Source organism: Fonticula alba (assembly GCF_000388065.1).
Source record: "Fonticula alba strain ATCC 38817 unplaced genomic scaffold supercont2.6, whole genome shotgun sequence".
NCBI lineage: Eukaryota > Rotosphaerida > Fonticulaceae > Fonticula > Fonticula alba.
In genome coordinates this window covers 1,106,791-1,125,716 of record NW_009242976.1, presented here as the reverse complement: position 1 = coordinate 1,125,716, position 18,926 = coordinate 1,106,791, and the positions used below count along the sequence as shown (strand labels likewise).

The 18,926-nt window shown below is 68.2% G+C and overlaps 2 protein-coding genes across 5 annotated transcripts in view; one reads left to right on the top strand and one right to left on the bottom strand.

The window, feature by feature from the left end:
• Positions 1 to 1,249, top strand: part of H696_03913 (hypothetical protein) — a 6,483-nt gene extending 5,234 nt beyond the window's left edge. For 2 of the 4 annotated variants that reach the window (XM_009497778.1, XM_009497779.1), the window contains exons 3-4: positions 86 to 1,006; positions 1,173 to 1,249. In XM_009497778.1, the coding sequence (XP_009496053.1) occupies positions 86 to 1,006; positions 1,173 to 1,180 (929 nt within the window). In that variant the 3' untranslated portion in view covers positions 1,181 to 1,249. Of the gene's footprint in view, positions 1 to 85 lie in introns of all 4 variants that reach the window. The other 2 variants (XM_009497780.1, XM_009497777.1) reach the window with 1 other exon arrangement.
• Positions 1,250 to 2,195: 946 nt separating this feature from the next.
• Positions 2,196 to 18,926, bottom strand: part of H696_03912 (hypothetical protein) — a gene marked incomplete at its 3' end in the record, with an annotated part of 17,501 nt that continues 770 nt past the window's right edge. Inside the window, exons 3-20 of the mRNA XM_009497776.1 lie at positions 17,772 to 18,911; positions 17,403 to 17,570; positions 16,667 to 17,197; positions 15,741 to 16,502; positions 15,034 to 15,525; positions 13,842 to 14,817; positions 12,452 to 13,711; positions 11,802 to 12,263; positions 10,862 to 11,641; positions 6,787 to 10,691; positions 6,494 to 6,619; positions 5,803 to 6,342; positions 5,398 to 5,661; positions 5,081 to 5,266; positions 4,545 to 4,933; positions 4,153 to 4,470; positions 3,797 to 4,035; positions 2,196 to 3,571 (exon numbers count right to left, since the gene is read on the bottom strand). Of these exons, the coding sequence (XP_009496051.1) occupies positions 2,196 to 3,571; positions 3,797 to 4,035; positions 4,153 to 4,470; positions 4,545 to 4,933; positions 5,081 to 5,266; positions 5,398 to 5,661; positions 5,803 to 6,342; positions 6,494 to 6,619; positions 6,787 to 10,691; positions 10,862 to 11,641; positions 11,802 to 12,263; positions 12,452 to 13,711; positions 13,842 to 14,817; positions 15,034 to 15,525; positions 15,741 to 16,502; positions 16,667 to 17,197; positions 17,403 to 17,570; positions 17,772 to 18,911 (13,914 nt within the window). The remainder of the gene's footprint in view (positions 3,572 to 3,796; positions 4,036 to 4,152; positions 4,471 to 4,544; positions 4,934 to 5,080; positions 5,267 to 5,397; positions 5,662 to 5,802; positions 6,343 to 6,493; positions 6,620 to 6,786; positions 10,692 to 10,861; positions 11,642 to 11,801; positions 12,264 to 12,451; positions 13,712 to 13,841; positions 14,818 to 15,033; positions 15,526 to 15,740; positions 16,503 to 16,666; positions 17,198 to 17,402; positions 17,571 to 17,771; positions 18,912 to 18,926) is intronic.

Here is an 18,926-nt window from a genome sequence, read left to right as displayed (position 1 = left end):
CCCCCCCCCCGGCTCCCGTCTGTGGGTCTCTTCATCGGCATGCCCTCGCCCACGGTGTCCTGACCTTGTGCATTTGGCCCCACAGTGACGACTCCCAGCAAGACGAGCGGCATGGGCGCGCGGGCGATGCTAGCCGGACCCGGCGGCCCCCCTGCCGGGGTGGTGGGCATGTCCCCGCTGGGCGCGGCCTCTGCGGCCGGCAGCATGACCCCCTCCAAAACCGGCACTCCGAGCAAGCAATCCTGCCCGACGTGTGGCAAGGTGTTTGCCCGGACGCAGGATCTCAACCGCCACCGGCGGGTCCATACCGGCGAACGGCCCTTCGTTTGCCGGTGGCCTCGCTGCGGCAAGCCCTTCAGCCAGAGTGGGCATCTGAAGCGCCATGCGCAGATGCACTCCGGCCCGTCGCCGCACATGTGCCCCCGGCGGGGCTGCCGGCGGCGCTTCCGCGAGGCGGCCCAGCTCGAGGAGCATGCCCGGACGCATACCGACCCCCTGCCGGGTGGCGGTGGGGCTGGTGGCCCGGACAAGTCCTCCATGTCCAGCACGCCGGACATTGACTCCTCGAGCGACGCGTCGCCGAGCCCGCCGCCGTCGGCCGCCCCGGGGCCCGGTGTCTCGGCACCCATGCCGGCCACCGGCGGCCCGCTGCACTACCCGCACCCGCAAGTGCAGCACTTCCCGCACTCGCAGTCGCAGCCGGCGCAGCCGGCGCATGTTCACGCGGGGGGCAGTGCGCTGCTCAACCCGGGCGTCGAGTTGCCACTCCCCCCGCCACTGGGGGGTGTCCTACCCAATGCCGGTGGTGGCGGATCGCATCTGGCCATCAACACGGCCTCCCTCGCGGCGCGCCTCGCTTCGGCGACCACCTCCTCGACCACCTCCCCCTCGACGCCGACTGGCATCCTGCCAGCCGGGGCCGGGGCCGTGACCGAAGTCGGCGGTGGTCGACTGCCCACGGCGGCTTCAGGCCTTCCCCCTCAACAGCAGGTTGGCAGTGGATCAGGTATGGATGCCACTTTCGCGGCCGCCCGGGCATTGGCCCAGTTTACCTCGTCGACGGGGCCGCCGGGCGGCGGCGGCAGCAGCGCTAGCTCCCCGCACGCGACTGACCACCTCACCCCTGCTGCTGCCCTGCTCGGTTGCGACGACCCGCGCGTTGCCATCCCCAGCCTCCTAAATTAGAAGTCCAGCCGGGATTCTTCTCTTGGTGCATATATATATAAATGTGTGTGTGTGTGTGTGTGTGTGTGTGTGTGTGTGTGTGTGTGTGCGTGTGTGTGTGTGTGTGCGTGTGTGCGTGTGCGTGTGTGCATGTATGTACGCATATGTGCACTACCATCACCGTCGGTGCGGCTGTCGTCTCCGAGGGATTGTGCCCCTTGGTGCGCGCATGCTCATGCCAGCAGAAGAGTGGGTGCCCTGCCAATAAAGCAGGAGGCGCGTCCCTCTCACTGTTGGAATTCGCTCATCCCAGGCATATCGCCACACCAGCGCATGTGCCAATCTGCCATGACGCCCTCCTCCCTTAGCACCACCCACCCACCCACGCGTCCGCACGCACACGCAGAGAGAGAGAGAGAGAAAGAGAGAGAGGGCGATCCTCACGGCTACCCGCGCTCTGAGCCGCTGGAGGCCCGGTGGGGTGCACCCATCCTTGTGTACTTGTCTGTCCCCTGTCTTTTCCTCCCCCCTCCGGTCCGTGTTCCGTGTTTGCCCCTCGACCTGTCCTTCTCCGGGATTTGGCCGCACGCGCGTGTCTGCCCCCTCCCTCCTCCCCCCCCCTCCCTGGAGCGGCTTCTTCCCTCATTTCCCAAATACCCTCCCTCCCCGCTCCCCCTTTCCAAGCAGCCTTTTTCTTTGTAGCATATAAGCTCAGCAATACATCCCCAAGTGGTGCCCTCTGAATGTGCGTCTTCACGCGGACCAGTGTCGGCGATTGGGCGGCAGGTGTACATGACATGTATGTATGTGTGTGTGTGTGTGCGTGAAGGTGCAAAGATGAATAAACATTATGTGCATATATATATATATAAACGTGTGTGTGTGCGCGCGCCTCCCCGCCGGATGACTCCATTTTCACGGCCGAGGCCCGCAGAAGGATGCACAAGTGATGCATGTATTGCGCATGTTGACATGGGCCAGCATGGCCCCCCCTCCGCTGTGGAGCATGGTCTGTTGCCATGGTGGGCCTCTCACCACATGGTCGAGAGTGACAGCAGGAGGCTGGAATTCAGAGCATGCAGATTGAAGAGGTAGATGGCCCGGCCGGGGACATTCAACAGCAAACCCACGGGCAGGTTGGCCCAAGGGAGGGGATAGTGCGCTCGGAGGAAGGAGGTCCGACTGGATGGGCGGTGGGCCTGGGTCGCGGCTCCGGTATTGATGTCGGGCGGCAGGCCAAAGAGCTGAGCCTGGCGAAGGGCCGCCGGACCCAGTGCACCGAAGGTGTAGTCGATGAGCGCCGGCGGGTCCAGCGGGCCATTGGCCGCGACGCTTGGCTGCACGGCGAAGGGCGGGACAAACGCCAAGCTGCACCGGACCCCGGGGGCTGGTGCCGACCTGGCGCCCGGCCCAAGGTCATTGGCACCATCACCCCCATCACCCCCATCGCCATCATCACCATCATCGGCACCGATGGTCGAGGGGGACAAGGGCTCCTCGGCCAGAGGGTGCCCATCGCCGAAGTCGGTGTCCACCCAGAGAGGCGACGAGGATGAAGAGGAGGAGGGTCCAATACGCATGGTGGAGCCCAGAGGGAAGTCCCCTTGCGGGGAGGCCAGGGCCTGAGGCTCGGCCAATGCATCCACCAGCGACAGGCCAGCCGGGCCGGCATGGAGCAGACGCACTTGCGTCGGGCTGTGGGGCTGAGCACCGCCGGCCGCTGCCGGGGGCAAGTGCACCGCCAGCAGCGAATTGGCCGAGTCCAGGGGCCAGACGGCCAGCCGCGGCCGGCCCGGGGCCGGGGGCAGGCGCATGACCCCGCGCTCGGCCCCGAGCGGGTCCACCAGGTGCAAATACCAGGAGGGCGGCCCGGTGGCGGCCGAGGCCCCGAGCGAACATGACAAAAGCACGGCCGCCCCATCGCGCAGGATGTGGCCATCAACCACGCGCACCTCGACCTCCGCGCCGGGGTCATCCGCCGGCAGGAGATCCGGGTGTGGCAAGACCCGACACTCGGCCGACACGCGCAGGATCGGGCCGTGCGACCACAGGGGCAGCTGCGACTCGGAACGCTGGATGACAGCCGTCCGGCCGGAGGTCCACACGTGCAGGCAGAACTCCCCATCCGGGCTAAGGTGCACGCCGGCCAGGGGGTCGTTGTCGGGCGGCGGCCCCAGGCCCGGGCCGCCGGTGCCAAGGGCAGCCAGGGCCACGAGGCCAGTCTGCACATCGGGATGGAAATCCACAGCAAAGGGGGTCACCGTGGTGCGGCCAGTCAAATGCGCCCCACTGGGCAGACACCCGCTGGCCAGTGGATTGATCACTCGGTGGATGACTGTCGCGTCGGCTGGCGAGAAAGTGGCCAGGTGTCGGCCCTCGAAGTCGCTGGCCAACACGGTAACCGGGCCTAGGAGGGGCGGAAGAGCAGACAAAGGAGGAGAGAGAGAGGGGGGGGGGGGAACAATGCGTCAATAGGAGGAGGGGGGGGGGAGCGGCCAGAGGAAGAGCCCGCGCGCAGATAGGGCCAGCGTCATCGGGCTCGGGATGCCCTGCAATGCAAACACCAGAAAGAGGGGGGGGGAGGAGGAGCCAGGCCAAGGACGAGGGGGAAGAAAAGGGGACAGAGACGCACCCAAATGCAGCGTGGTCAGGCTGGTCTGCGATTCGGTATCCACATCGAAGACCCCCACCCGGCCGTCGGGATTGCCGGCCAGGAAGACGAAGCGCCCATCGCCGGAGGTGGTGTAAATCCGTGAAAGGGGGTCGGCCCCGGGGATGGTGGCGGCCGCGGTGGCGGCGGTCCCACAGTCGGCTGCCGCCATGGCCAGCGCCGGGAGCGTGACATCCAGCGCGAGCGGCCGGCTGAGGGGCCTGGGTAGATTGCAGGCCGGATGGAGAGGGGAGTTAGAAACCCTGGCGGGCCAGGCAGTGCGGGGGGGGGTGGGGGGGGGGGGGGGCAGAAGAGCAAACATCTTGACAGGCCCGTACATGACCACCACCGGGCGCGAGCGCTCAGTGGCAAAGGCCCCGTTGCCGGGCCCGGCCGGAGCACCCGCAGTGTGGACTTCCGGAGACAGGCGCGGGAAGTACAGCAGGGTATGCTCACGCGCGTTGATGGCATAGAGGCCGGGCCGCGGGCCGCCGGCGCGGAAGAACAGGTGCGAAAAGTCCGCCCCGGCGTAGTGCGTGCTCTCGGCCGTCAGGGAGATGCTCAATTGGGATTGCAGGCTCTGGTTGAGAGACAGCCTGCTCAGCGACCCGGCCAGATCAGCCTCCAAGTAGGAGTATGGCATGACTGGCGGGTGGCTGGGAGAGACGACCGTCCCCAGGAGAGGCGAGGGGGGGGGGGGGGGGGGGGGGAAGTCCAGCCGGAAACGCACCGCTGCGGGTGGGGCTGGCTGGCCCACAGCTGGGAGGGGGCTTGGCCGAAGTGCAGAATCTGCGAGGAGATGGAGCTCGGCACCAGGAGCCGGCCATGCTGCAGGGGGAAAGACTGCTCGTAGCAGTTCGGGTGGAAGACATTGTGCGTGCGCACGGCATTGTCGCCAAACTGGTTGCAGCCCCAGATGAGGTCGATCCAATGGTTGAGCTCGCGCGAGACAAACGGCGATTCCAGGGCCATCCGGTGGATGCGGATGAACTCTTCCGGCGTCCGAGCCCAGGGGGGCAGCACGACATCGCCGAGAGTGACACCGGCCTGGGTCCGGCCCAGCTGGTGGCCATTGGCATTGCGCAGGAAGTGCGGCGAGTAGAAGAACTCCGGGATGAGCTGCAAGCAGGAGGGGAGAAGATGTGAGTGTCACGGAAGGCGGCCCCATGTGGAAGGGGGGAGGGTGCGAAAGGAGGGCAGTAGGAGAGGCAGCGGAGGGGCAGGGGCGAAGAAGGCAACCAAAGACCATGTCCGGATGGGATGTACCTCCTTGAAGTCGGTCGGCGCGTTGAGCAGCCCGGAGAAGCAGTCGGCAATCGAGTGGAACATGCGATCCGCATGGTCGAAGGATCCGCCCTGGAGCTGGGCAGCCAACGTGCTGAAGGGCTCCTGGCGGACCAAATAGAAGAGCACCGCTCCGGGCGAGCTATAATGGCTCCCATAGAGGAAGGGCTACACCGGTTGGGTGGGAGGAGGTCAGCGGCGGCGGCGGCGGCGGCGGCGGCAAAGCAGCGGCAAGGCAACCGGTCGGGGATAGGGCACGAGCGTGGCCAGCCTGGCCGAGAGGGCCGGCGCATGCGCACCGTGAAGCTGAAGTCGAAGGGATCGGCCCCGGGCTGGGCCATGTGTTTCATTTGCTCGAAGCGATCGACAAGGTTGTCGAGGCGCGCGCGGTTCAGCGCGCCGATGGGCTTGGTCAGATCGCGGAAAACCGCGCGCGAGCTCAGATCCAGCCGCTGGCTGGTGTAGTCCACCAACACCCAGGGGAAGATCGGGTATTGGGCCAGGTCGGAGGTGGTCCGACCGGACACATGGTTCAGGTACATGAGGTAATCGAAGTTGGAAATCTACACACACCCGGTGATGGCAGGCACCGGTGGCACCGGCGGCCGGGGGGTCAGCAATCCGGCGGGCAAGTCACACTGCAAGGGGGGGGGGGGGGGGGGGCGCCACAATTTGGGGCTGCCAGGAGCCGGGTCGTCACATACCTCATGGCGCTGCCACGCGGCCGTCACGGCCTTGGACAGGGAGCTGGCAACCTCCTCGGCTGGGGACTTGAAGCCGAGCGGCACCCCGACCGAGGGGGCGGTCGCCGCGATCACCGGGGCCGGCCGGCCGGAGACCGGGGGCGCACTGAAACGGCTGGCCTCGCTGGCAGTCAGGCGGAGACTGCCGCCGGTGGCGAAGTCCCCGCCAGGGCCCGGGCCGGCCATCGGGGGGGCCAGCTGCCCGAAGGTCAGGGAGTGCGATCGGAGATGCGCACCCGGCGCCGGTAGCAGGGGCTGTTGGGCCGCCACCGGGCCCATGATCGAGGGGATGCCACCGGTGCCGGCCGTCTGGCCTCGGAGGGAGTTCAACGTCACGGCACTGATGGCCACCGTGGAGTAGGACCACCGCCAGCCGGCCGAGGCCGAGGGGGCCGGGAAGAGAGACCTGGCCCCGGGCATCGTGGCCAAGACGCCCTGCAGGGCCAGCGACCGGACGAAGAGCGACCGCGCGCGGGTGTCCTGGAAGACGAAGAAGAAGAGCTGCGCCATTGCCACACAAGGGGGAGCTTTGGTCAGTGGAACGGCAAGAGACCTCCCCCGCGGTGCTTGATGCCCGCTCAGCGGAGGGGCACCGAGACGCCGGCCAATTGAGGCGACCGGACTGGCGCAAGGCGTGACGACAGTGACATACCCGACCCTGCGACGAAAACTCCAGCCCCGTATGCCGGACCAGATGCCGGCGATACCGGATGAAGTCCAGGGAGCTTGTGGTCCAGCTGACCGGCGAAAGGGCATTCGGGTCGAGCGTGTGGAGAATCTGCATGCGTGCAGGGGCATGGGCCCCGATCGCCGGGGGGCAAGAGCGGCAGCATATGTGAGGGGCAGGCAAATGTGCAGAAGGATGCGCCGACAGGGCGCAAGCAGGGGGACGATGGCAGCGGGAGAGGGAGAGAGAGAAAGGCAGATCCTGGCAATGCCACGTACCTGCTCATCGGTCAAACGGTGCTGCGATTGGGACGAAGAGGGCGAGTGCAAGCGCGACGACCGCCGGCTGGAGCCGGCCGAGTCGTCGGTTTCCTCCTGAACAAAGTGGCACAGCTCATGCAGGTACGAATGGTACAGCTTGAGGGCCTTGGAACGGTTGCCGCTGGCCTGGCAGGCCGAAGTCAGGGCAGTGATCGAGTCCAGATCGTGCCCCAGGACCACGGCCTCGGTGGGCGCGGCCGTGGTCCGGCGCTTGAGGGAGAACCAATTCTGCAGGCCAGACCCGGCGCCCGGGCCCTGGGCATGGCCATAGTGGAATTCCGTGCTATCGGGCTGCCGGATGGCCTTGGGCCCGGGGACCGGCACGAAGATAATCCAAAACTCGCTGGCCGCCGCGGCCCCGGGCGCGGTGGGGCTGGCCGCGGTGCCGCCAGATGCACCGGTGCCCAGGCTGGGCGAGCCAGGGGCGCCGGCTGCCGGGGCTTGCCGCGCCGAGCCCATCGCCTGGATCCCATCATACATGGACGCCCGGGGGGGGCAGCGTTGGAAGGTGTCCCGCACTACCAGCACACCAGCCACGGCCATGGTCTGCAAGATGCGCATGGTGGAAAAGGTGAATGTCCCAAGGGCGTGGGGCTCACCGGCCAAGTGCAAGCGAGCCACCTCCTGTGCCAGGGCAATGCGCGAGGCCGGAATGGCTCCAGGCGGCGAGGGGGGGGCGGACGCCCTGGCCGAAGCCCCGGATTCCGGACCATCCTCGGTGTTGCCAGTGGCAGGAGTGGGGGTGCTGGTGCTGGTGCTGGTGGCGGCGGCGGCGGCGGCGGCGGCGGCGGCGGCGGCAGCGGCGTCAGGGGCAGCGGAGCCAGCCCCGGGGCCCGTGGCGTCGGACTCCATGCCCACTGCCGGCAGGTGTGGCTCAGATCGACTCCAAAGATGGGGAGACTCATGGATGCCGGCCTGGTGGTTGCGCTGCTCCAGGGCCGGCTGCAGGCGCGAATGCAACAGGCGCCCATCGACCAGCGGCGACAGGTGGACAAAGCGCCCGAACAGGCGCCGCACCGGGTCCACAGTGGCGGCCGCCTCGGTGGATGCCATGATCGATGCCAGCCCCTCCCGCTGGAGGAACCCCCTGGCCGAACGCATGCGCCCGATGCTGGCCAAATCACTGGCAAGCGCCCGGCAATGCTGCGTCAGCCAGGCCAGGGCCAGGGCCAGCCCCGGCGGCGAGAGCACCAGTCGGCCCTGCGGGGGGGTCAGGCTGCCAGCCGGCGCGGCGCGAGCGAGTGCCAGGAATTCCGGGTCGGGCACCAGCGAATTGGGCCAGAAGGCCTTCTGCTGGAGGTGCTGCTGCTGCTGCTGCTGCTGCGGCTGCATCAGGGAGGATTGCCCTGGGCTGGGCTGCTGCTGCGGCTGCTGTGGCGGGTGGTGGTGGTGGTGCGGCAGGTGAGACGACAGAGTCAGGAAGGAGAGGGAGCAGTTGGCCGGCAAGCGCAATACCGCCTGGCGAAGGGCACCCAGGAAGTGCGCCTGCAGACCGCCCACCGGGGCCGCTGACAGGAAGAGTCGCCGCTCCGGGAGGTCCATCAGCGAGACGGTGCGCGTTTCGGCGATGCCCAATCCGTGGCGGTTCCAGCTGCGATTGAGCGAATCGATGGCCAGCGGCCCGCGCGACAGACGCTGCACCAGCTCCACAAACTGCTTGACCATGTCGAGGGCCAGGGCTCGCAGGTGATGGAGCTCCGGATCGCCATGGACCTCAACCGCATGGTCTACCAGCCGATGGAGGGTGGCCGCCAGGCCGCCGAAGCCGCCGGCCGCCACCAGCGCCTGGCTGAGGGGCACGGCCTTTGGCGGCCGAGCCAGCCCCGGCATGGGGTAGGCCGACCGGCCGCCGGCCGGGCAATCCGCCCCTGGGTCGGCTGGCCAGGTTGGAAGGCCGGACCCCGGCACGAACCCGTGGAACACATCCACCGGCAGGGCAAAGGCCATGGCAGCGGAGGCGGCCGCCACCGCGGCCAACGGCCCATGCCCGGCGTGTCGGTCCTTGGCAGGCCCGGCCGCCCCGACGGTGGGGCGGTGCTCCAGCATGTCGATCACGCTGGCCGACGCATCAACCGGCATGCCGAGCGACTGGGCCACCGCCGGCCGGGTGGTGGCCAGCGCGGTCGACAGGGTACCAAGCTTCGGGGAGTCAGGCGCCCCAGGCACATCGCCACTTGTCGGCATGGGGGCCGAGGGCTGGGTGCCGGCGCCGGCGCCGGAGCGAGATGGACTCGCGGGGGCGGTGGCGCTGGCGGGAGCGGTGGGAATGGTGGTGGTGGCAGCGGCGGCGGCGGCCGCCGCCGCCACCGCCGACATCAGGCGTCCAAGCTGGGGCAGATCCTCGGCTCCCACACGCAGCATGTCGGCCCAACGGCCGGCCGGGGGGAGAATGGCCGTCGACCGGTTGCTCGCTCGGGGAGACGAGGCGCCCGACCCGCGGCCCGAGTCGTGGCCTCGAAAGACGGCCGCCCCCACCGGCGGCAGGGCCAGCACGGCCGAATCCAACGGAAGCAGCTGGTCCAGCAGACGCCAAGTGACCGGGGCCCCGGTCAGGTGGCCAGACTCCGGGGCATCGACATTGCCGACCGGCGGAGCGGCCACCGTCAGCCCCGGATCCACAAGCCGCCGGTAGTGGGGAATCGCCACCGCCGGGGTGAATTGGCCCAATGGCACGGCCATCCCCAGCGGCCCGGGGGGCAGAGCCACCTCGCTCGCCGGGGCCACCGACATGCCGAACCCCAGGCCAGTGGGGTCTGGCTCGGCCGAGGCCCGAGCAAAGGCAATCAGCTCGGCCACCGTGGCCGGCGCTTCGACCTTGGCCTGCAGGAGGTCCTGGGCCTGAAGCTGGTAAAGGTGGGCAATGTGCCCGGCCAGATCGCAGTCGGTCGACAAATAGCCGAAGGCCGTGTGAGCCGGGTGTACACCAGCCCGAAGGAGGGTATCCGCCGCCGAGGGCCCGGCCAACGGCCCGGGGTCGTTGGCCGTCCCGAGATCCGGCACCGAGGGGGACAGCCCGGCCAGGAGGGCCCCCTGGGTGGCCGGCAGCCCGGCAGGGGCAGCCAACAGGGCCGGCACCACCGCCGCATGGGGGAGCGCCGCTCCCGCAGCAGCACACGCATCATCCGCGGTCAGGCCCACGGTCGCCAGGTCCGGACCGACACGGGTGCGCCCGCAGATGACCTGGTCCAGGCGCAGGATGTTGTTCGGGCCGAGTTGCGCCGTTCGCATGGCCGCCACCATGATGGATGCCAGGTGATAATGATACACATGCAGGAAGCGCCGCTCGGCTTCCTCAAATGCCCCGGAAAGCAGGATGCCACCGCCACCGGCGGCAGAGCCACCCCCTGCCCCGGTGGAAGAGGCCGCATGGCGCCCTTGCAAGGCCCCAGCCGCCGCCCGGGCCAGGTGCTCCTGGATTTGGGCATACATGGCGGCATACACGAAATTCGAGTGTCGCGGGTGCGCGGCACCCGTGGCCGCGATGGCCAGAGCCCCGGGGCCCGGGGTCGAGCTCGACCCCAGGCCGGCCATGCCACCGATCATGCTGCTGCCGCCGCTGGCACCGGCCCCGGTGCCGCTGCCACCGGCGCCCGTCGGGCCCCCGGCCCCGGGGATGGCCAGGTGCGATGCCGGGATCGAGTGATTGTGCATGAGGACCAGCTGCCGGCGGAAGCACCCGCCATCGGTCCAGCTGATGGGGCCAATGTCCAGCAGGACCACCGTGCGCCGGAGCCGGCCGGCAAACTGCGCCGGCGGCGGAGTGAACAGGGCCCGCTGGGCCAGCAGCGACCCGATCCCGGGGGCCGTGTCGTCGGCCATGGCCCCCAGGGGGCCCCACGCGGAAAAGGGGGTAACGCGAGTGCCTGGGAGCGAGGAAGAAAGCAAGAGAGTATAAAAGGCAGGGAGGCGTGCGTGGGTGTGGGTGTCAGCAAATGCGTGCACGCGTCAAGAGGGAGATGCACAAGTCAGCAGGCTTGGCCGAATGTGGCGCCGGCGGCGGCCACAGGCCGCAAAGGGGCACACAGGGACATACCGATGGCCGACAGACGCGGACTCAGGGCAAAGGGCGGCACCGCGATGCGAACCGCCTGGTCGGAAAGGTGCCGGAAGAGGACATCAGCCAGAGGCCGGTGGCGGGCATTTTCCAGGATGTGCTCCGGGATGGTGTTCAGCTGGCGGAATGGCACGGCTGACAGGGGCTTCCCATCGACCAGCAGCTGGACATCGTAGAATTCGCACGAGAGCGGCCGGCCGGAGGGCACCCGAATGAACCCGAGAGACACATTCAGCCAGCAGCTGTCCAGCGCCGACTTGAGAACCTCATCCGGGGTCGGGTCGAGCAAGCCCTGCGACCGGGGCTCGGCCACCAGGCGCCCGGCGAAGACAGTGGCCGCGCTGGCCAGCACATAAAAGCGCACCACCGGCGCATGGCCTTGACACGCATGGCAGTGTGAACTGCTGGCCCCGGCTCCCGGGGTCGGTCGGAGGTGGCTCACGCGCAGGGCGAAAACCGCCCCGCCCAGGGGGAGCCGGTCCCCCGGCGGCCCGGATGGCTGTGCCAGGACCAGCTCCACAAAGTGCCCGAGCCCGCGCGCCGGGCAGGCCACCTGCCGGACCCCACGACCGGCCGGGCCGCCGCACCCGCCACAGGTGTCGGCATTGGCCGAATCACACGGGCAACAGGGGATCATGACGCCCGAGGTGGGCTCCTCCTGCCGCAGGGACACCAGCACGCGGGTCGTTCGCAGGCTGCATGTCAGCAGGATCTTGGCCAGGTGCACGTCGTCGACCGTGAGCGACTCGTGCGAGGCAACTGCCAAGAATGAAGCCCGATGGCAGGGGGTCAGCGGGAGAAGAGGCAGCAGAGGCGGAGGAGGCGGAAGAGGCGGAAGAGGCGAGAGGGAGAGGCAGGCAAGGGAAGGGGAGGAAGAAAGACGAAAGACCGGCTGGCTGGACCCCCGGACCTGACACACCATTCGGACGCGGGGGGGAATCCTGGTGGAAAGACCGCGACCGCGGGGGGGAAAGCCCATCTCCCGAGCCGCCGGTGGCTGCCGGGCCCTGCTGCCAGGGGGCCAGATTGCCAAAGCGCGCCCAAAAAGACACCGAAAAGGCCACCGACCAGTAGGAGGCGCTTTGCGGATCGTCCATGTCCTCCGGCTGGAAGAAGCCCACCCCCACAAAGACCGGGTCATCGGGCTGCTGGGCCGAGAAGGCCGGCCGCCGGCCCAGTGCCGGCAACAGCAACCCGCCGCTGAAGTCCAGCGGGTTGCCCACCGAGAAGGACACCCCCGGCGGGCGATGTGTCGAGAGGGTTTGCTCGGGGAAGAGAAGGCGCGGCAGCTTGGGCATCAGCTGCGCGGCCACCACGCGGCCCATGCCGACTGCCGGGCCGGCTGCCTGGAGATACCCCAAAAGCAGGTGCATGTCGCCATCTACCCGGGCGGGAGGGGGAGGAGGAGGGGCAGGGAGAGAGAGAGAGAGAGAGAGAGGGAGAGGGAGGGGGGCAGAGAGGAAAGGAGAGAAGGATGGCAGGATTAGGGGGGAGGATGTTAGGCGCCACCAGGCGAGGCACGGGGGCTGTGCCAGCGAGTGAACCGGACCAGGCAGACTCGGCACGTACTGTCGAGGCCACAGTGCGGGACAACCACCTCCAGGATGTCCAGGATCCAGCTGACCCCGTCACGGGTGTGCTGCTCACTGGCCGCCTGGCAGGTGGGCAGTAGGGCGCACAAGCGCCGGAAGGCCCCATGCTGCGGCTGCAGGGGGGCGCTCGGGCTGCCGGATCCGGCGATCGGCGTGCTCACCATGGTCCCGACACACTCGAACGATGCCAGCAGCAGGGTGGCCAGCTTCCACAGCGGCCAAGTCGTGGCCCGGGGGAGGCTCGGCATGCCGGACCCCGGGTACAAGAACCCGGCACCCACCTGCCGGGCCAGCCAATTGAGTGCCCGGGCCGGGCCGGCAAAGGGCCGGACCACCGGCGTCGTGTTGCTCACCAGGAGAGCCAACGACGCGGTTGAGGACATGGTCTTTTGCCAGTCCGAGTGGGCGAACGTCGAAATGAAGAGCGCTCGACTGGTGGGGGCCTGGCGCAGGGCCAGCGACCAGAGGACTGCCAGGTGCGCCGCCAGGAAGACATACCCGAAGGAAGTGCGATGGGCTTGGTAGGCGCCAGACTCGGGCCGGTCCGACCCGGTCGAGGAGCCGCCATTGCCGGTGTGGCTGCGAGTGCCGGCCGACAGGTGGGCCTGCTGCAGGCTCTCGGCCCCGGGCCCGGTGGTCGGGATGAGACCCGCCGCTTGGAAGACCGCGGCCACCGAGGCCTCCAGGCTGTTGGGGTCCCGCTCGAAGTCCCCATTGGCCAGGAAGTCCCCGACAATCGGGTGGATGACCGTTCGGGCGGCCATCTGCCGCGAGGCCGGCAAAATGCTGTCCCGCAAAAGGGCAAACCCAGCCTGGGCCAGATCCAGCAGGATGGCATCCAACTGCGACGGCAGCAAGTCGAAGGACTCGAAGCAAATGTCCAGCGTCCGCGACTCCTCCAGGAGGAACCCCCGCAGGCGGATCACCGCCTCCGGGAGACTGGCCTCGCCCTCCGGCAGGTTGGTATACTGCCGTTGGAGGAAGTGCAAGACGGCCAGCTGACTTTCCGGGAAGGAAAGAACCCCGGCCATGCCGGTCCCGGACAGCAGCCCCAGCACCCGATGCGCCGCCAGCACATCCTGCACCACCTCATGCAGGGAGGCGCTGTCGGGTGGCAGACCCGCCAGGTCCTGGACCGTGCTCAGGGCCAGCCGGACCCGTCGAGCAAGGGCCGCAAGCAGGGTGCTGATGACACCGACGCCGAAGGTGGCATACTGCTCAGATGCGAGCAGGAGAGCTGCCACACGAGTGGGAGAGAAGTCAGCAATGGCCGCGGGGAGGGGAGGGGAGGGAAGGGGAGGGGAGGGGGGGGGGACCCAAGCGAAGAACCCGCCACAAGACCCGACTGCGGGGAAGGTTGTACGCACTGTAGCGATCGCCGGGCTGGTCGCTGCCCGGGTCGCCCGGGGCCCGGTGGCGACGGTGTGCCCGCTGCAACTCAATGCCCGCGGCAGCCAACTGCGCGCACGACCCAGACAGCACGATGTTCGAATGGGCAAGACACTTGACCAGGAAGGCGGCCAGCAGGGCCGCGTCGTTGGCCTCGGCCTGAGACAAATGCGACACGGCCCCGGCCGGGGACACGGCGGCCACCGTGCCCGGCGACGATCGGGCCGGCACATGCAAGAAGCAGCACACCCAGGGGGACTCGCTGGCCGGCAGGCTGGCCGAGCCGGAGGTGACGATGGCCGCCTCGGCGGCCGCCACCTCCGGGTCACGCATGCAGAAGCACTGGCCATCGCCAAATGCCAGGGGCGCCGGGTGGCTGGCCGTCGGCGAGCGATTGGCCACCGGCGGCCCGCTGGCCAGGCTAAGGAGCGTCCGCCGAGCGGCGCACATCGCCGGCCGCCGGTCCGACAGGGCGTGCCACACGGCCAGGACTCCGCACCGGCAATCGGTCCCGGGCGAGCCCAAACGCGCGGCACATGCGCACACTGCCAGGCTGACGGCCGGGCGGCTGATGCCGAGGGGCACGCCGCCGGCCGGGCCGCCCGAGCCACCGGCACTTGCCAATGCCATGGCCAGCGCCTGGGGTCGCGGGAGGAACTGCGGACTGCAAAGGGTCAGCAGAACGGTCCATGCCATGACTCGAGCCTTCGAGGCATCGGCAACATCAGCCTGGGCCAGGCGCCAGGCCGGCGTGGCCCATGACGCCGCAAGGCGAATCAGATGCGAGAAGATGGTTTCGCCCTCGGCCCCGGCGGCCAGGGGGCTCAGGGACACGGAGAACAGGGACCGCAGGACCTGGGCAAGGCCACGCCCGGCGTCCGGCGCGCGGCGGTCCACCACATCGTCTGCATGGAACTCCAATGACAGGAGGGCCATCTCCAGGAGGGTGAGAGTCTGGCGATGTCGGCCATTGCCAGGAAGAGGAACGGGGGAGGGGGGGGGGGATGTGCACATGGACGGCGGTGAGAAAATGAGTGGAGGGAGTGAAGAGGGGAGGGGTGTGCACATGGCAGGCGAGTCCGGGGACGGACAACATGGCATGTGCAAAGAGATAGAGGGCGAGAGGGCGAGAGGGCGAGAGGGCGAGAGATAGAGAGAGAGAGGACGCACACGCGTCACCAGCTCCGTGTTACTGGTCAACGAGCTGAGAGACTGTCCGCGGAGGTGGGCCGGGTCGGAGCTGGATTGCTGAAGGAGGCGGAAAATGTGAAGAAGGAGGGGAAGTGCATCGCCGGGGGAGGCGTTCCGGGGAAGCCCGGGCGTGGAGTATTCGGTCACCGAGCCGGTGACACTATGGAAGCAGGTCACCGGTCGGAGGAGGGCGGCCGTGGTGACAGCCGACTCCGGGGCCCCGGTGGGCAGGGGCGCGTCAAAGGTGAAGCGGAAATTCCCCACGCCAATGTGCTGCTGCGGCGGGATCTTCAGCAGCAGCAGCAACAGCCGCGCCGCATGTCGGGACAGGCGCTCCGCCATGGGCAGGACCTTCTCCAGGAGGACTGCCTCTCGCCGGCCCTCCGGCGCCGTGCGCTCTAGCTGACATGCCAGGCCAAAGTCCGCCAGGAAGTACCCCGGCCCGAGAAGCTGGGTAATAAGTGTCGAGGACTATGTCCAAGATGGAAAGCGAGCGAGCGGGCGAGAGGGAGAGCCCAAGGGAGAGGGAGAGGAGGGGGAGCGGGGGGGGGGGGGAGAAGGAAGACCGGGCAGGAGGGAGGTAAGGAAAACCGCGCGGGCGAGGCACAAATACGCGGTCCGCAAGGCAGAGCAGGTGCGAGCAGCCGAGGGGCGAACGAAAGGAAGGAAGGCCATCAGGCACACACCACCATCATCATGGCCCCGAGACCCCGAACATGACTGAGGTGGAGATTTGGCGACTCCCGCCGGCCGGGCGCATGCGACCCGGCGCTCAGGCCGATGAGCGACGCATTGAAAGCCTCCAGCTCGGCGAAGGACGTATCGATGGCCCGGCTGATGTCATCATCCGCCCAGAAGGCCGAGAGAGTGCGCGGCAGCCGGTGCGAGGAATTCAGCGGAAACGGCGCATCCGGCGACTTCGGGCGCTTCTGAGCAAACAGATACGCAATGGCCGCACGCTCCTTCGGGAAGCCGAGTGACGCTTCTTCGAGGAAGGCCAGCGCATACCGGCGAATGCGAAACCCAGCCAGCAGGGCAGCCCGACGGTCGCCACCAGACCCGGCCGGTGGCGACCCCAATGGCCAGCAGGAAGCCGCCGCCGAGGGCCCGCCTATCCCGGCCACCCGGGGGGACTCTTCCGGACTCAGGGCAGATGTCGCAAGCACCGGCCCGATGACCAGGCGACCGAGCAGCCGGCAGTAGAGCCCACGCCGGGAGCAGTCGGCAAAATCGCATGACCGCGGATCGCTGGCCAAGCGCGGCCGGCAGGGGAGATCCGTCGAGCTGACCAGCATGATGACACACTGTCGCAGGGCCGATGCCAAGTAGTCCAATGTCGGGTGATAGTCCGGGTCCACGCGTGACAAAAACTCATGGCCACTCGGCACGAACCCGGGCACCGCCCGGAAGCTGGGCGACTGGGCAAAGCGCTCCCACAGGTGTGGAAGCTGCATGGGTATGGGTAAGTGGGTGCATGGGGCACACTGGTAGGGGGTGGCGAAGAAGGGTGGCGGTGGGGGGGGGGGCCGAGCGCCAAAGGGAAACAAAGGGGCAGGAGAACGGGGGCAAAAGAAAAAGACGACTCGCCCGGACTGTGGCCATGCGCACGCACCGGTCCAAAGCTGCTGAAACGGTCGACCACCGACAGGACCGGGCACAGGTCCGGCCGGGCGGTGGCCTCCGGCCTGGGCCCGGGGGAGCACGGAGAGCAGGAGCTCAGCACATAGGTCGATGTGGCCGCCAGCAGGAAGGCCTCCAATGACAGGGGCAACATGGTGGCATTGATCCGGGTGCTTGTGGGGCTGGCAGCAACCAGCTCCGGCGGCAAGTGAACCACAGCCCGGCTGAGTCGCGTCGATTCCAGCAACACCGAGCGTAACCCGCCAAAAAGCGATCCCAGAGTACTGTCGCCACTTTGGACCTGCTGCTGGCGAAGCTTCTCGGGGCCGCCTGCCCCGGGGCAGGTGCAAAATTCCGCAAGGGTCTCGGCCGGCAGGTGTGCCAGCGAGAAGAGCTTGGCTTCCAGCAGGTTGTTCAGCGGCCCGGGGGTCGAAAGGTAGGCCCCGAAGTCCCCCATTTTCGAGGACCCAGCAATGAGGATTCGTAACAGGCGCAAGGTCATCGACAGGCCGTATTTCGGATCCTGCGCGAATGTGAATGTGAATGTGTGTGTGTGTGTGTGCGTGTGTGCGTGGGCGTGAGCGTGGGCGTGAGCGTGGGCGTGAGCGTGTGCGTGTGCGTGGGCGTGTGCATGGGCGGGAAGGGGGGGAGGGAGAGATCCATCATAAAGGGGTCAGATGGCAGGCGCCAAGGGCAAAGGGGGCGCCAGGGATGGCTTGCGTGCGCACCATGGCCTCGAGAGTCAGATTGCCAGCAGCCTCCAGTGAGTAAATGGTCATCAGACGCAGGGCATTGACAAACCGCGGCAGGGCGTGCGATAGGAAGTCACTCGTCAGGGGGGATTCCCGTCCGGGAGTCATGGCCACGGCCAGGATCTTGCCGATGAGCGTGTGGGCCTACACATTGTGGCCGGGGTAAAGGCAGGGAAAAGGTGTTGACGGCAAGAGACGCCCGAAGAAGGGGAGGAAGAGGAGGAAGTGTCAGGCCAAGAACAGCAACGGTGCGTGATGCCCCCCCCCCCCCCCCCCCTGCCTGCCTGCCTGCCTGCCTCAAGGCAGGGAGGAATGACCGATGGCCGGTGCCACGCCGACACATACCTGGCGCGAGAGGGACAAACAAGCAACAATATGGCGGAAGGAGCGCCGCAGGCCCAGGCCCGTGTGAAGGCTCTGGTGGAGGAAGCACCCGGCCCCCACAGGGGTCGAGTCGCCCGGGAAGGAGGGAACCTCCCAATCCGACAGGAAGGTCCGCCACCGGGAGGCCGACTCCGAGAGCGGGACCACAGGCGGCGGGGCCAGCCCGGCCGCGGCGGCCTCCTCCGCCGCGGCCCCGACCTCCTCCATGTCCATGACCTCGGCGGCGAAGAATCCCGGCTGAGCCGAGTGCGCCAGCCAATCGTCAATGATTTGCCGGGTGGTTGTGGTCTCCAGGATGGCCGCCGAGAAGGGGAAAGCCGAGGGCATGCGAATGTGCGTATCGATGGCGGCGCTGTGCACCGAGCACAGGACCCCGACCAGCAGGGCCAGCATCTCAAAGTGCTCCAGCAAACCGGCCAAGCACCAGGGCCCGGCTTCATCGCTCGGCAGTGTGTCGCCATCCAGGGAAAAGAGCCCGGCCGCGGCATCCTGACACTGTGCCAGCAGGCTGGCTGTCACGTCGGCCAGCGCTTCGGTCGTGGTTTCCACCCAGGGACGCGTGCCAGGGAGATTGCGCGCGTCGATGGCCACCACTGGTGGGAACCCCAGACCGGGGGACGGGTCCTCGGCCGGACCGAGGCTCGACCCGCCCAAAACACCGAGGGTGCCACCGGACGCCGGGTAGTCCGCCCGCAGCAAAGTAAAAGAGGCCACCCCCATGACCAGCAGGGCGCGAAGGCCGACCAGGCTCTCGGCAAGCGGCACAGACTCGTCCAGCGATCGGGCCACTATCCGAGTGCGGATCTTTTGGCCCATTTGCACGAGGGCCAGCCACAGGTTGGGGAGGGACCGCAAAGGGGTCGGGTCGTCTGGCCACCGTGCCCTCCATTCATGCAGCGAGCCCAACACGGCGCTCAGCTGTGCCGGGTTGAGGCTGATCGAGGGCGGCGCCCCGGGCAGCAGGGCTGTCGACTGCCAGACCCCGGCACTCAGCAGGTCATTGCGATTGCCGATGGCTGTGTAGCTGTGGAAGAAGGCCATCAAGTCGAAGAGCAACCCCACCATGTGGAAGTAGGGCACACTGCTGGATTCGTCGCCGGGCTGGATTGCGGGGGG